Genomic DNA, 15,460 nt, shown 5'->3' with positions numbered 1-15,460 from the left:
CCAGCCAGTAAATTTAACTAGTGCTTGTACACTTTACTTCTGCAAAGGAAGAAATGAAAGGTAGCATTTGGCTTCTCAGCAAAAATCTACTCTACCTGTCTGGAAGGAAGAGAACCAGAACTATTTTTTTTTGTATCATTAGCCTTTCTCAAAAGTATGCTGGGAACATCATGTTATATTTGGGTTTTATCTCTAGTGATGCCCAAGGAGATTTCTTTTACAAATTATGGTATTTATCTGGGTTTTTTCCACCACATGTGACATGCTCTTGAATCCTGTTACATTCTGTTAACCTCTGTGGGTGTTCAAGTTCAATACAGTGGCAGATAGCACAACAGCCATGTTCTGGAGGAAAATTATAGCTCTGCACCATTTGTAAGTAATTCAGCAGAGGTTACTCAGGCAACCAGCTGCTGCCTTGGTAACCCACTGCTCTGCCTTAAACTTCGACATCAGGGCTGTAATTAGTGAAATACTTTTTGCTCCCCTTTGTCTTCCTGTATTGTTTTCCAAAAGGAAGAAATGCAGCCTGGAGTGATGTGTGTGTGTAGGCAGGCCAGGTAGAGAGGGGCTTTTCCATTGTTTTACTTCTCCTTAAACACTGCACAGAAACTCTTGTAGCATCCTCTAAATGGTTCCCACTGTCTGTGTGCAGAAAACACGTGGATGTGGCACTGCAGGGGCAGGGTTTAGTGGTGGACCTGGCAGCCCTGGGTTAACGATGGCACTTGATGATCTTGGAGGTTTTTTCCAGCTTAACAATTGTGTGGTTGTGTGAAGAGTGAGGAGCCTGGCTCCTCATTACTGCCATTTCTTCCTTTGTTTTCATTGCCAGCTTCAGAGCGAGGTGGAGAAACCCCTGCTCAACTTCAGAGAGAACTTCAAGAAGGACATGAAGAAGTGTGACCACCACATCGCAGACCTGCGGAAGCACCTGGCCAGCCGCTACACAGCCGTTGAAAAGGTGGGAGCAGGGAACAGCCTGGAGGCTTTCTGAGATGCTGCTGCTTTGAGCAGAAGAGCAGCTGCCCCATGAAGAGTTTCTGTTCTGTCCCAAAGAACCACAGCTGTTCCTGCTGAGGGCTTTCACTGTTAGCTGTGCTCTGCCCAGCCCCAGGCATAGTTCAGTCTTTAGCTGAGATCTGGGAAGTGGAGGGCAAACATCTTCACTGCTGAGGTGGCTTTTTGGTTCATCCTCCCCTTCCCAAGGTGGGGCAATACATTTCTAATACATTTGATGCAAATACTTCTTATTCTTGTTCATCTATTGTCATCAAAATTCAGAACACCTTGCAGCAGGGTCAGGTCAAAGGCTCACCTGGCTCTGTGGCCAAGAGCAGATGGCTGAGGAGGGCAGCTGAACCCTGTTCTGCCAAATCACAAACCCTTCACAAGAAGCCTCCTCCCTGAAAAAATCCAAACAGCAGCAGCACCCAGTAATGGGCTGATGAAACACGAAGCAGGAGGTAGCTGAGGTTGTGGTGCAGGGAGTTACACCCACAAAATATGATCCCCCAGCAGCTGGCAGAAATGGGGATGCTCGTTCCTCAGCTGCTGAGCTGAATCCTCATGAGATTTGCTTTTGCATGCAAACTGTGAAGGAAAATAGCATTCCCAGTCATCCCCAAAGCTGTTTGTGCTTTCATTAAAGCTCAGCAGGAGTTCCCTGGGGGACAGAACTGTTGCAGGATACACAAGGTCGTTAGGCTGAGTGTAGGCAAGGGAGGCATTTTTCCACAAAGCACAAAGTTCTTCACATTCCTGTCTGCAAAGCAACTCAGTAGCAATATTGGGAAGGTGAATTAGGAATAACCTTGGGAAGAAGGAATGAGAGCAGGAAGAGCTGTGGCTGCAGTGCCTGTGGAACACTCAGCCTCTCATGGATTGTTCTCCTGCAGCTCCCTCTCCAAACCTGCAGGACCCAGCCAGAAAAATAACCTGGAATGCTTCAACAGTGCTGTAACATTTAGGCTGGTGTGACTGTAGAAAACTGCAAGGTGCTAAGAAAATACAGTCATGGCAGTTTAGTTTGGAGCACTAGTACAGTATAAAGAACAAACGTGGCAGGTTTTATAACAAATTGATGCACAACAAGTGATTTTTATGTATTTATCAGCCTGCATGTAACAATGTTTATTTGTTAAGGTACTTTACTAATTTAGCTGTATAATATATATTTGTACTGATAAAACAGGTTTTAACAGCTTGAAGAACTTCTTTGTAAAGTAGTTCAAGTCATCAGTCGTAACCAGACCTCAGGTTCTTGATTTCTGTTGTCATGAACCTGATTAAGTTTTTCTGAATTAAGTTCCTGTTGTTAGTTTGTGATAGGTGTACATTGAACATACTTAAAGACAAATTTTGTAAGATCCTTGAAATTACTTCAACGATTCAGATGCTAAGAAAAGTGAATGGAAGAGGTGTCTTGGTAATGGTGCTGTTTAAGGCATTTGAAAGAGGCTGCAGCTCTTTTTTCTCCCAGAGATACTGAGAAAGCTGTTAAGGAGCAGTGATGCCATTAGTCCTTTGCCTTTCTAACTCTGTGAAGAGTTCAGGTGCATTTGTGATTTGGTGGTGGTGACTCCTCTGTGATCATAAGACACTTTTGTGAACTGCACATGATGTTGTAAGAACCTGAATCCCTGTTAGGACCCAGTTTCATGCAAAGCTGCTGACTTCTTGCTGAGAGATGCTCGTGTGAAGGAGTCCTAGACAGCTGAAAGCAGCTGCCAGTTCTTCTTCTCTGTAACTATTGAATCTTCTTTAATTACTCCAAGGCGCGGAAAGCCTTGACAGAGAGGCAGAAGGATCTGGAAATGAAAACACAGCAGCTAGAGGTGAAACTCAGCAACAAGACAGAAGAGGAAATCAAGAAGGCCAGACGGAAGTCCACCCAGGCAGGTGAGTACCATCAGCACACGCTGAGAGCAAGGTGGACTGCACCTGCCATCCATCCACATGGCTCTTGTTTGTAATATTGTAGCTACAAATCTGTGTGATGCTAAATCCTCAGAAGAAACAAGCCTAGTTTCTCCAGCTCAGATGTCACAAATTATTGATAACAGAGGTGAGAACAAGAAAAGTAGGGTGAGTTATCTTGCTGTTTCATGGAAGTGTCCTTAGATTACTGAATGTTTGTGGAACTTCCAAAGTCAGATTCAGAAAAGCTTAGCTGAGGATGTTTCTTCCATAAATCATAGTTCCTTCCTTGGTTCTTTCCTAAATCACACTCACCCACAACTTTGTGGGTGCCTATTACACTTACTATTACTGTCTTTTTCCTTGAAAGTGATTTTTTTTTGCTTTTTTTTCTGCTGCTACTCAGTGACTAAAATCATTTCTCTTCTAGGAATACTGAGCATATTGTAGTGTGTACTGTACTGTGCTGAGGATACAGCCACTTGCTGTGACCTGTGCATATTTTGCAGAGGCTCTAGCCACATCTGCAGGATCCATCAGGAGCTTCTTTGAGATCTGCACAGCTGATACATACAGCTGAACTTTGCTGAAAATAAGTTTTAGCTAGGGCTTCCATGTTCCATCCCTTCAACAAGGGCTGCTCCTTGGCAGAGTGCTCCTTCAGAGTTCTGAGGTTTTTAAAACTTCAGGACAGGTGTCTGGGTTTTAAGGAGACTGGGAGAGTCACTGGCAGTGTGAGCATGTGTACAGACAATCATTTGAGGAGAAAGGAAAGTTCTGATTTACCAACAGGAGGCTCAATGAGAGATGTTCTTTATTGACCTGAAAATTCACAGCCTGTCTTTGTTCCTTGGGTTCTTAGAAATTGTTTATAATCGATTTTTATTGAACAAGCAAGGAAGAGCTGAAGATCAGAGAGGGAGAGAGAAATTTGGCATCATTTAAAGAACAAAGAGAATTTCCCAGCTGGAAAGCAACAATCTCTGAGAATTGTTTTCCAAATTTTCCACCCCCTCCGTCAGTGCAGAGTACTGCAACAAAGAAAAAGATGGAAAGAACTGCAGCTTCTTGTGTTGCTTCCCTAATTCCAGAAGGAAGCTGGAGCTCAGCTGGAATCTGGCATCTCCAGAGGCTGGAGAATGCATGAGGCTGCAAGTCAGCATCCCTTCCTCCATCAGCTGGGCCTGATGCATTGCTCCCCTTAGAGACAGAGACCTCTTAGACTGCAGTCTCACCTCCAGAGAGCAGTTCCATAACTCACCATTGTTGATTTCCCATTTTAATTACTTTATTTTTCAAATATGAATATATATTTTGCCCTCTATGCCTTTTTTTTTTAAACTGAAGTAACTTGTCTTTTTATATTTCTGGGCATTTGGTAAAATACTACTCTTAATGCTTTCATTTTTCTTTCAAAATCTTGTCTTTGCCCCTATTCATACTCACCTCAATCAACTGCTTTTTTTTTTGCTATACATCAAGTGTATGCATTTGGTTGAAATGTTGGTCCATGTAACAAATATCATGTAGCAGAACTCCTCTGAGCTCCACCAGGGTTCATCTTCAAATCCTTGGGGTCTACAAAACCTGACCTGCACTTTGTTCTGAGTTCTGGCTAGAAAAGACTGATGTGTTTCTCTCTTGACTCGTTCAGGGGATGACCTGATGCGCTGTGTGGATCTTTACAATCAAGCCCAGTCCAAGTGGTTTGAGGAGATGGTGACCACCACTCTGGTATGTGACATCTAAAACTACCCTTGCAAAATGTAATATCCTACAATATTCATCATTCACAGCTACTTCAGTGCAAAGCAGTGGGGAAAACTGGGTGATAAATCTCACATTGTGTTGCCCATTCTCAGAACCAAGGAAAACTCATCGTTAGGGGAAAGAAGAAATAATTGTTTGCAGAAGTCATTAAACCAGTTCAGGGCTGCCTAGGGGGCAGAACACTCGAATTGTCCTTAGGAAGGATGAAGTAATGCACAAGAAAAACACATGAGAAATCACCAAATCCATTTATACATTAATGAATTTTTCTATTCCATGATTTCACAATTTTCTTTGAAGTCTCCCCAGAGCCATCTCTCCTGCAGACTTAGCAGCCCCAGTTGTCTCAGCCTGCTTTGTTACAAGCTGCTGTGGCCTCCTCTGGACTTGATCCAGAAGCTGCACATCCTTGTTGTGCTGCCAACCTCAGATCTGGCTGCAGTGCTCCACATGGGATCTCACCAGAGCTTCCCCTAAGGCTTCTCCTCCAGACCCTTCACTATCTTTGTGACCCCACTTTGGACACTCTTAACAGCTTAATGTCTTTTTTTATATTGTGGTGCACACAGTGCTCAGTGTATTCAGTCCAGAAGGACTAAATGCAGATTTTGGGGTATAATACCAGAAACCAGAAGAAGAGGGAGGCAGAAAACATCAGGAGGAAAGATAGAAATCACCTGCCTTTCCAGCTAAAGTGTTGCTGGGTTCTGCTTACTGCCAGCTGAGCAAGGTGGAAGCTTTTCCCAGCTCATCATCTGGTGAACTGTGCTCTGACAGGGAACTGGTTGGAATGGGAGGGGTGCTCTGAGCCATCCACCCCAATGTGCTTTTGCTGCCCCAGGGAATCACTGTAATTTCTGTAGACAGCAATAAAGCACGCAAAACTTCCTGCAGGAAACAGATTCCCTCTTGCTTGCAGCATCTCTGAAGGCAGTGGCTCCACTCTCTGCCTTGGTTATCTCCATTTTGGAGCCTTTTGGAAAGGTTTGACCTTTTTTACTGTTGCTAGGCTCAGGCTGAGATGACTGCTGTTGCTTGCTGTTTCTTATTCTTTGCAGAGCAGAGGAATGTGCAACCACAGAGTCCAGCTCCAAAGCATGACCCTGGGGCAGGATCGCACCTACTGGCAGCCTTTTGTGTTTCATCCTTTCTCTGGGCCTCCAAGCTCAGGTTCCAGTAAAAATATGGACTTGTTTTTCTTCATGTCCAGGAGCTTGAGAGACTAGAAGTTGAAAGGGTGGAGATGATTCGGCAGCATCTGTGCCAGTACACACAGCTGCGGCACGAGACAGACATGTTCAACCAAAGTGTAAGTGTGCTTTTTGTTTGGTCTCTGTGGTCTTCACTGCCCTCCAGCTGAGCAGAATGGTCCCTCCTGACCTGGGCTGACTGGCTTTTGTCAGAGGATGTGGGAGAAGTGTCTGCAGGCAGCCTGTTAGTCTGCAGCAGTGCTGTGGTGGCTCCCTGCAGCCCTGCTCCTCCAGGACTCTCTGATCACATTTCATACTGCTGGATCACAGCTCTTTCCTGGGGGAGACAAACCAGCTAAAGGACATTTGGCCAGCATTATTAGCTGTCCCAGCATGATGCACTACTCCTTGAAGTCTTCTGTTTGTGCATGGAAGATGCTGAATTGTTTGACTGTTGGAAAAGGGAATATATGTATTTGTTTCTTATTAAAAACTGGCCATTTATCAAATACTAAAACATGGGGGGATGCATGCTGACTCAGTACAGTTGTGTTTAGTGTAAAGTGCAGATAGCAGGACAGGAGTCAGAGGCTGCCTGGCTGCTGCCTGGCACAGGAAACCTGTCCCTGCTTCTTCATGTAAAGTCTCCCTCCTCTCTGCTTACACAGGGCTGCACGTTCAGACCTGTCTTGTCCATCCAGTCTCATGCACAGGCAGCTCTCACTTGTCTGCAGATGCAGTGTAGGCATGCCCACAGCTGCTCTGCATGTCAGAGCAATGACTCCCTGCTTGAAGTGTGCCCTTGACATTTGGATTCTTGTTTTCTTCGTTTCAGACAGTAGAACTTGTGGATCAGTTGCTTCGGAAAGTGGATCCTGCCAAAGACAGGGAACTGTGGGTAAAAGAACACAAAACTGGAGATATCCGACCTGTGGACATGGAAATATAGACTGATCTATAGTTGGATGTGCTGAGTCCACTGAATTAAGCAGGCTAACGTTTGTTTTTAAGGGTCAAAAGAGCATAGGGAAAAGGTTGTTTCACTACCAGACAGACACCTTGTAATTCATGCCTGTATGGGCTCTCTCTGTTCCATTTAGTCATTACAATGGTCCTCGTTGTGCTAAGCCTTAAGCACCAGACATTCCAGGGTGAAAAAACCAGATGTGTGCTTCCCACCAGAGGTTCCCAATTGCACGCAGCTTCCAGGAGAAATCTGCTTCCTGGCACAGAAAGTGCTCTGTTCTTCAGTGACTTTGTGCTCCACCCCTTGCATGACTATCTCTATAGGGTATGTTAGAACAACCACACAGAGAGCCTTTGGCCAGCAAGGAGATAACTGAATATGATGCAGGAGGCAAGAAAGGCCTGATGATGAATCCCAGGTCTATCACTGATTGCCCTCATGGCCATAGGCAAGTCAATTAACTTTCCTGGCTCCCCCATTTATAAAATCTGTGTATCTTGCAGCACTGCTGTGTGAATACATTGCTTTTCATGTAACACCGTCTTTCACCACGGCAGTGAAGTCATGGCCCTTCTCCCAAAATCCATGGAGAAGATTCCTGTTCTTCCTGTTTTATACTCCCTCTCAGGGATACATAACCCCATTTTCATGATTTCTGTTGTCAGCCAGTCGATAAGTTTGAAAGTGTTACCATCACAATTTTTTATCAGGAAAGACTTGGTTGTACTATACCTACCTCATTAGCTGTCAGAGTGCCCTCAATGACAGAAGGAGGTCATATTCCAAGGAATAAATGAGATGTTTAAAATCTCTCCTGCTCATGCAAGGTGTTTTTCCACAGAATCTCCTTAAGGGTAGTCCTCTAATAGTTTACTTGGGATTCAGGTTAAAATTTCCTTTGTTGGTTTCTTCAGGTGAATATCACAGACTTTAGGTATTTTTAATTACTGGGTTTGTCCCACTAAATTTTGGCTTTTATCTTTTTGGAGCCTGATTTTCAAAGGTGCCATGAGTATGTGATGCTAGATTGCATTCAGTGTAGATGTAGGTGCCCAGCACTTCTGTACCATCAGAGTCTTAAACTGAGGTTTTTTTCTATGTTACCCTTACTGCAAACCACCAAAAATTCAACACTGCTCTTAGAAAATAGTGTTATGTAGTTTGAAGGCTGGTTTTGAAAAGGTATTTATTTTCTTCTGCTGTTAGTTCTGATTGAGTATTCAATGTTGCTGTTAATATATTTTTTCAGCATTTCATACAATGCAAAGATTCTTCAGATTCTTGCTTTAGATCCAGGAGAAATCTTGATTCTCACCACTGTGGCCTTTACTCAGTGTTTACTGTGGTCTTAGCTACAATATCCCAAATCATATTTCATTTGATCCACAGTTTTGCTCCATTTTATCTCACTGTTGCTGTCTTTTTCTCCCCAGCCCCAGAACTGCATCCTTCCTTTGTTCTACTCTTCCAGGTTTTTGTTCACCATCCTCCAAATGCTGTCATTAGATCATTGGGAGTCAATATTCCTCTTTACAAACACAAACTGAGACACAGAAGAGTCTTAGCTGAAGCATGTTTATAACATTGCTGCAGTGGTTTATTTGCTGGTTTATTATTTCAAACTGAATTATCTTGCATTCTTCTATTGCTCCCTTTTTATCAACCATCTCTTTCCTAGTACAGGTCCATTCCTGTATTGCAAATGCCTTCACAATCCACTCCTCTGCTGCTTCATTAACCTTTACAAACCTTTAGCATCCTTTGCATGTTGGCAGGTGTAGTGCCATGACTGCTGCATGCTCAGGATCCCTGCTCCTGGTGTGACACTTCCTCTTCTGCACCTCCCCTGCACAGCTGGGAATTTGGACCCAGTTTTATTCTTGGTGTTGGAAGAGCACACTGTGATGTGAGCCTCACCTAAGTTCCTTCACAGACCATTGCACCACCAGTTGAAGTGTTTGGTTTGTCTGAGTGTCCTTGAGCTCAGTGAGAGCCCCCCTGGAATCCTTCTTCCCTCAAGCAGGGCAGTTGATGATCTCTCCAGTCGTTCTACTGATTCACTCTCTGCCCTTCTAATTTTTGGCCATATCAGTGTATACTTCTCCTAACTCTTACCTTGCACTTCAGAGGACAGGCACTTTTTTATTTCTTAAGCCACAAATGCAGGTTGAACTTTCAAAACTTTGGTGGCCAAAACAATGTGAACACATGAAAGCTGCATTGCAGATTGCCCCCTGTTCTAGGCTCTGTTGTAAATTGAATTGAGCAATCTTGACAATGCCTCGGCACATTCTTGTTTTGATTGCAAAACAGAACTAGTTGTGCACTTTATACAGTATTCTCCTTAATAAATACAATATATACTATATATATATATATATACAAATATAATAAAATAACCTGAAATACTCTGTTAGCAATTACACTTTATTTTTCCTCTTTCTTTAAAGATGTTTGTTGCTTTATCTATTTTGGACTGGAAATTCTGTGTCCATTAGCACAGGTTTCTCTGGGGACTGTAACATGTTTTGATTCCTTTGCTAAGGTGTATTTTTGCTGCTCTGAATTCTTAGTTGGGGTTTTTTGTTTCTGTTAGTGTGTTTGTTTGGGTTTCTATTTGTCTGTTTGGGGGGTTTTGGGTTCTTTTCAGGTTTTTTTTACTTTTGGTTTTATTTCCTGGTAGTTTTCCTGCTTCTAGCTCTTGGTCCACTTGAAATATTTCAGGGATGTGAGTACAGAGCTGTAATTCTCTTGGTGGAGTCTGTATCTCTTTTTCACTTCAATAACCAGAGGAGAGCACAGGTACCTGGCTGTGGATCTTCCCCAGCCCCAGGAGACTCCAGGTTCTGCTCCACGACAGGAGAGATGCTTCATCCACAGCACTTCCACCTGTATTCAGTGCAAATGTTGCTGTTGCTTGTAAACAGTTTTCAGCTCATTTCTTTCAAAAGATGATTTCCTTCTTGATATGACACTGCAGATCTCTGTTACCTTCTGGCTCATTCCCTTCTCTGTCTGATGGATTTTGGGTTGTGTGATGCCTTACAGGTCAGGATGTGCTGGAGTTCCTTTGCTTCTAACAGGCAGCATCTTCAAAGAGGGCAGTGGCACCTTTAAAGGAGAGCAAGGGTTCCTGCTCTCACAGGTGACTTTGGGAGCTTCAGCAGTGCTCTGTTTGTCTTCCACTGAGTTTCAAAAATGCAGCAAAATCCAGTCTGTCTTCATGCTCACCCTAAACAGCTGCTTGATCAGACTTGGTGTTTTATTAAAATCCTAGCATGTGTGGATGCTGCATGATGCTGCTGCAGTGTAACTGAGTAATGGAATACCAAACCAAGTCTCTTTCCTCCAGTACTGAGCATCATCTCATTTCATCTGGCAGCTCACATGCCTGCTGTGAGTTTTTGCTGGTTTAGTCACTGTGGGGATCAGATTGGCAGGGTTATCTCATGTCTCTGTATGCTCTGAGGTCCCAGAGCAGGTCAGTTCTCAGTTAACTCTTTGCTTTCACTGGCAGAGGTACAACAAGGGGGGATTTTCCTCTGGTGCTCAGCAGGTAGCTCTGTTTGCCACCTGTGTTTTGGGAGTGGAGCCACACCTGTGAGCTCCCTCATGCTCTGAGCAATGCTGTCACACACTTGTCCTGTGCTGGAGGGCTCTCTGGCAATCTCCATTTCAGCCAGAGCCTTTTGGCCCTTCTCTTAGCAAAAGAGCTTCCAAATTCCATGGCTTCAGACCTGTTTGGTGTCCTGAGTGCCAGAGCTGGTGAGGTGCTTGCCAGCTGCACCCTCAGCTGTCACACAGAATGAGAACTTTTTGTCCATCATCCAGACCTTCCTGCCTGTGTCTTCAAAGCACAGTTGAAAATCTTTCTCTCTAAGGTACTCTTTCAGCTTATTTCCTACCAGAACTCATGCTGGATCCAGTGCTGTTGGCTGATTCCTGTAGGAGTTTATGAGCTGAAAGCAGTGAGTCCTTTACCACACAGGCCAAATGCACTCTTCTCCCATCAGCAGCAAGATTCTGGTTTCTTTCTTGGAGCAGTATCCCAAAAAGGCACAATTTTCACTTTGACAACCTCCTCCAGATTCAGTCATCTCTCTAACTCACACTTGTTCATCACTTCTATGGGTTGGACATCTTTTGGAAGACTTTGGTTGCTCTCTTGCAGGGATGTTAATTCATTATTGGACACTGGAAATATAGAAGATAGCTTTAATTTTTTATTTTTTTAATTTTAAATTACTGTAACAGCAGTGAAAAGTATACAGAAATCCCTGTTATGTTTCTGGACTCCCTTTCTCCCTGTGCAGCCCCTCCTGAGCTGCTGGGGTGCAGCTGTGCTCCCCCTTATTGCACAGGTAAACACTGAAATCACTTCCTTGAGTGCCTGCCAGGCAGCTTGCAAACTTGTGCACTGCTTCTTTTTCCCTTTATGCAGATATTTTTCATTTGCTTGGGTTGTTCTGGGTTTTTTTTTATCCTAACAGGAATTTTCACAGCATTCATGGGAAACTTCTATATGCTTGTAGCAGTTGTAGTTTCTCAGGCTTCGTTAGAACTTCCTAGAATTGTCCCTGGTTTTAATTTCATTATTTAAATATTGGCTGCAAGTTAGGCTTGTTGTGTAGAAATGGGCATTCTTCACCTGTTCTTTGAAAGTGCTCAGCACTTAGAGATTTCTTGGAATACAGCAGGGAGCTAAGAGATAAAACTCTTTGAAAATCAGGCTAACAAACAAAAATGCATAAACCTCTTTTTTCCTTACTTGTACTTAAGTACATGGATGAAGTAAATCTTAAGAAATGAGAAATAATTAACGTGTAGTTGCTCTCTGTGCAGCTGCCAGCAGCTCCAGTAGTGTTCTTGTGTGGGGCTGCAGTCAGAACACACCTCTGGAGTATGGACCCACAGGTCACCTACTGATGCAGCTGTAAAAACCCAAATCCATAATTCAGTGTCAAAGTAGCTCTGCCCATTTATTTCTTCAGTCACACACAGGGAGAGAAAGGGCACTGCTTAGCCAGGTGGGTCCTTCACTACCAAGCACCTTAAGAAATCCACACAAGCACTTTGAAGGTCCCCCTGGAATGAGTAGATGTGACTTCTTGATGTGATTATTTGATGTTTCCTTCTGAACTGAAAACAGATTTATTGTTTCACAGTATCTGGTGTGTCCTTGGCCACTAGTGCAGCCTGCTGTGTCTGTTCCCAGAGGCAGCAGCAGACTCTGGTGTCCTGAGGGCAGTCCTGGTCACCCTGGCACTGCTCTCATTTGGCAATTACGTCTTCAAAAGACAGTGCCAAAAAGGGAGTTATAAAAATCATGAGCTTTTCAGTTCACAGACCTCTCTGGAAAGCCTGCAGGCTTTTTGCTACCCAGTGTGTGTTGAAATGGGAGAGTGGTGTGGTAGAGGTTGCTGAAGCATTGGCTCTGAGGAGTTCCTGCTGTGTGGACATCTCCTCCCATCCTCTCACAGGGATGGGGAACAGCCCCAGGCATCCTGTGTGCACCAGAGGAGCCTGCTGGTCACATCTGTCCTAACCAGGTGGGCAAGAGGCACAGATAAATTCAGTTTAGAGCAGACACATAGGGCAGGAGGATCATTACCTCAGTGGCATCTCTCTCAGACCCTGATGGGCCCCTTCCTTCTCCCAGTCCTGCTCAGCACTTGCTGATCAGTGCAGAAATGTGTCTGTTTCTTGATGCAGAGCTGTCCAGCTCTCACCTGGTTGCACCCATGGAAGACCAGCAGGTGCCAGTGCTGCCCTGGGCACTGGGAAGGGCTCTGGCATTTGGCTGCCCAGACCCCAGGGCAGCTGTGCTAAGGCTGCTGTGCTTCAGGAGCCTGGGGCACACAGCCCTGCTTTGCACAGTGGGAATGAAGTCTTTCCTAGCAACTAATCCTGGTCTTTTCCTCAGAATCATTGTAAGAATAACAGCCATGGCTTTGTCTTACAGTAGATTTTATTCATATGAGTGGTGCATCTTTCGACTCCTTATTTTTCCCTCTCCATTGTTACTGTAGCCAGCCCTTCATCAGTGAAATACAACACTTTTCAGGACCTTTAAAATTGAAATTTTATAGAATATATCTGTTATTTCAATGTGCTGACCAAACTTCATGCTTTTGGGTGTTTACTGGGAGTTTTAAGAGCTTTTTTGGAGAGATTATTTTGGGTTTTATTTGGATTTTTTTAAATCAGCCACAAGGTTTGGAAGTGTAAAAACTTTTTTCTGTGCTACCCACAGTTTCTTTTTCCTTCTTGGATTTTTTTTTTCTGAAGGGACCAACACATAGCACAATTTAACTTAAATTTCTAATCCCATGCATTCCTCAAGGCAGAAACCTTTTGTGCCTATTGATGCTTCTGAATTTAAGAACTGTACGTGGATAAAATCTTTCATAGACCAATAAAAAAAAAATTAAGTCTTAGATTAACCACATAATAATCACAGAAGAAAACCACGTATGGATTTGAGACATTCAAATTTAATTCCCTCAACTTACATTAAGTTGAACTATTTCAGGTGTGTCATAAGAGACAAACTCAGTGGATATTCAGAACAAAAGTTTTCCAGCTGCTCTATCTAGGTTCAGTGAGTGGACAGGACTAATTTTGAATATATCAGGACTATAATTTTGAATATATGCAGGCTTTTAGGGCTACTGACTTAACAAATAACTGAGTAATGGTTTGTATCTCAACCCTATTAAAATTCTGCTAGTAGATCCCCTTGAAGTGCCTCTTTAAACAGTATCTGCTACAAGCAGGTGAAAAATACACAGATTCACCCTCCAAATTGCCAAACCTCAGGAGCAGCCACAGTGCACAGACCTGGGCAGGAATCTCAGCCCCCTCCTTGCTCTGAACTGTGCACCCCTTTAGGACACCCACATGTCCAGGAGACCTTCCTTTGGATCTGATAATTTGCTGTCCAACTCAGGCATTCTAAACTCTGAATCCTGAGAATGGAATGGAAAAAATTAGACTTAAAAGCAACTGCATTGAAGCTAATCTTTGGACCCATCCTTGGGCTCAGCAGAATAAGCAGGGAATTCTGCATAAAAACACTATGCATAAAAGAGTTGTTACACTTTACTGCATAAAAATTATTAATAATAATTATAATAATAATAAAAGCCCACCACTTTTTTTTTTTTTTTTTTACAGCAGTTGCAGAGAAGAAATATTTTAGTCCTGGAACTCAAAAGCTGAATGTGATTTCAGGGATCTCACACGTGCTAACATAATAATCAGTCATGTTAATCCCAGAATTTGGGAATGATTGACCTGAAATCCCTTGTTCCTTTGGAGTTTTTTGATGAGATGGCTGAGATTATCAGAATAACCTAAGGAATTTGGATGTCCATACTCTTTCAGGTCAAAAACACTCTTTAGGGGCAGCAGCCTCTATCCATTATGAAAACAGCAGGTACTAGTGTTGGACAGAAATGCTTTTTTCTCCTTTGATGATTTCCTTGTTTTCTGCAACACAAGACAGTGTGAGAATTCCACTGGGCAGTTCTGCAGACACTTTAGCAGCAGGGATTCACAGGCAGGCCAGATTTATCAATCATACACTAAACCAGAGTTTTCTACAAAATAAAATTGCTTATTTGGTTCTTTTTGTGTAAGTTTTCCTAAATACTTCTAAATTTCTAGGAAAGATGTCTTTTGCCAGTACTAATGGCTTGTTTTTAAAGATGCTTAACCAAAATTTTATAACTTCCCATAAATTCTGGCTGACTAGACCCCTTTTAAATAGTTTATTGATCATGCAGCCTCTGTCTGGGTTACTAGTAAATCTTGGATCATTGTGGAAATTACAGGATGGCTTTTGTTCCCTAAGGATAGATGAAGGAATTGCTTACTGAACTGAAGTTGAATGAAGAAAAGATTTAAGGGGCAGATCTTCAGCTCTGGTAAAGTGGCAGGGTTCAGTGGAAGCTACTTGATGTCAGCTGTGGATCTTGTCCTTCAGTGTTGAAGGCATTTCCTATATGTAATTTTTCTGTCTTACTGTAAAACAATTTCATATGGTTAAACTGTATTTTCCTATATTGTTCTGCAAGTTTATATACACCATAGTGCTCATCTCATCTCCTGTAAAATAAACTGTACAGAGACACATTGAGCATGGAATTGTCTTGACCCAGTTGCTTTTTCTTCTCCCACAGCCCCAAAGCTCACGAGTGCATTTTGATCCAAGACATCCTGTGCATTTTGTATTGTTGATATTAGTTTGATGCAGCTTGAATTTGCAGCCACACCTGGGGTGTAATCTGCTTGTGCTTACTCTTTTCAGGTCTTTACGTGATATTCAGGACCATATTGTTCCTACTGGTTTTATTTTAATTTTTTTTTTCTGGAAATCAGCTGAAGAAACTCGTGTGGTTAAGTGGTTCTCGAGCAAGCAAGCTGAGCACGAGCAGCCTGGAGCAGCTGCCTTGGAATGGGTGTGTTTTCATGTTTGAAGTGATCTGGAGCTCTTCCCCACCCAGTCAATCCTTTACTTGAAGCTTCACATGCAGCTTGAAGCTCAGTGAAAAACACTTTTATATCTAAAACCTTGTTATTGAATTTTCTCCTTTCAGTATTTGCATTAACA

At 43.0% G+C, this 15,460-nt stretch overlaps 1 protein-coding gene across 3 annotated transcripts in view; it reads left to right on the top strand.

The window, feature by feature from the left end:
• Positions 1-14,994, top strand: part of GAS7 (growth arrest specific 7) — an 83,125-nt gene extending 68,131 nt beyond the window's left edge. For all 3 annotated transcript variants that reach the window (XM_015645812.2, XM_015645811.2, XM_015645813.2), the window contains exons 10-14: positions 836-964; positions 2,778-2,901; positions 4,574-4,653; positions 5,900-5,998; positions 6,715-14,994. In XM_015645812.2, coding sequence (XP_015501298.1) covers positions 836-964; positions 2,778-2,901; positions 4,574-4,653; positions 5,900-5,998; positions 6,715-6,828 — 546 coding nt within the window. In that variant the 3' untranslated portion in view covers positions 6,829-14,994. The remainder of the gene's footprint in view (positions 1-835; positions 965-2,777; positions 2,902-4,573; positions 4,654-5,899; positions 5,999-6,714) is intronic.
• Positions 14,995-15,460: the final 466 nt, after the last annotated feature.

Source organism: Parus major, chromosome 18, assembly GCF_001522545.3.
Source record: "Parus major isolate Abel chromosome 18, Parus_major1.1, whole genome shotgun sequence".
NCBI lineage: Eukaryota > Metazoa > Chordata > Aves > Passeriformes > Paridae > Parus > Parus major.
This window is presented reverse-complemented; position numbering and strand designations above follow the sequence as displayed.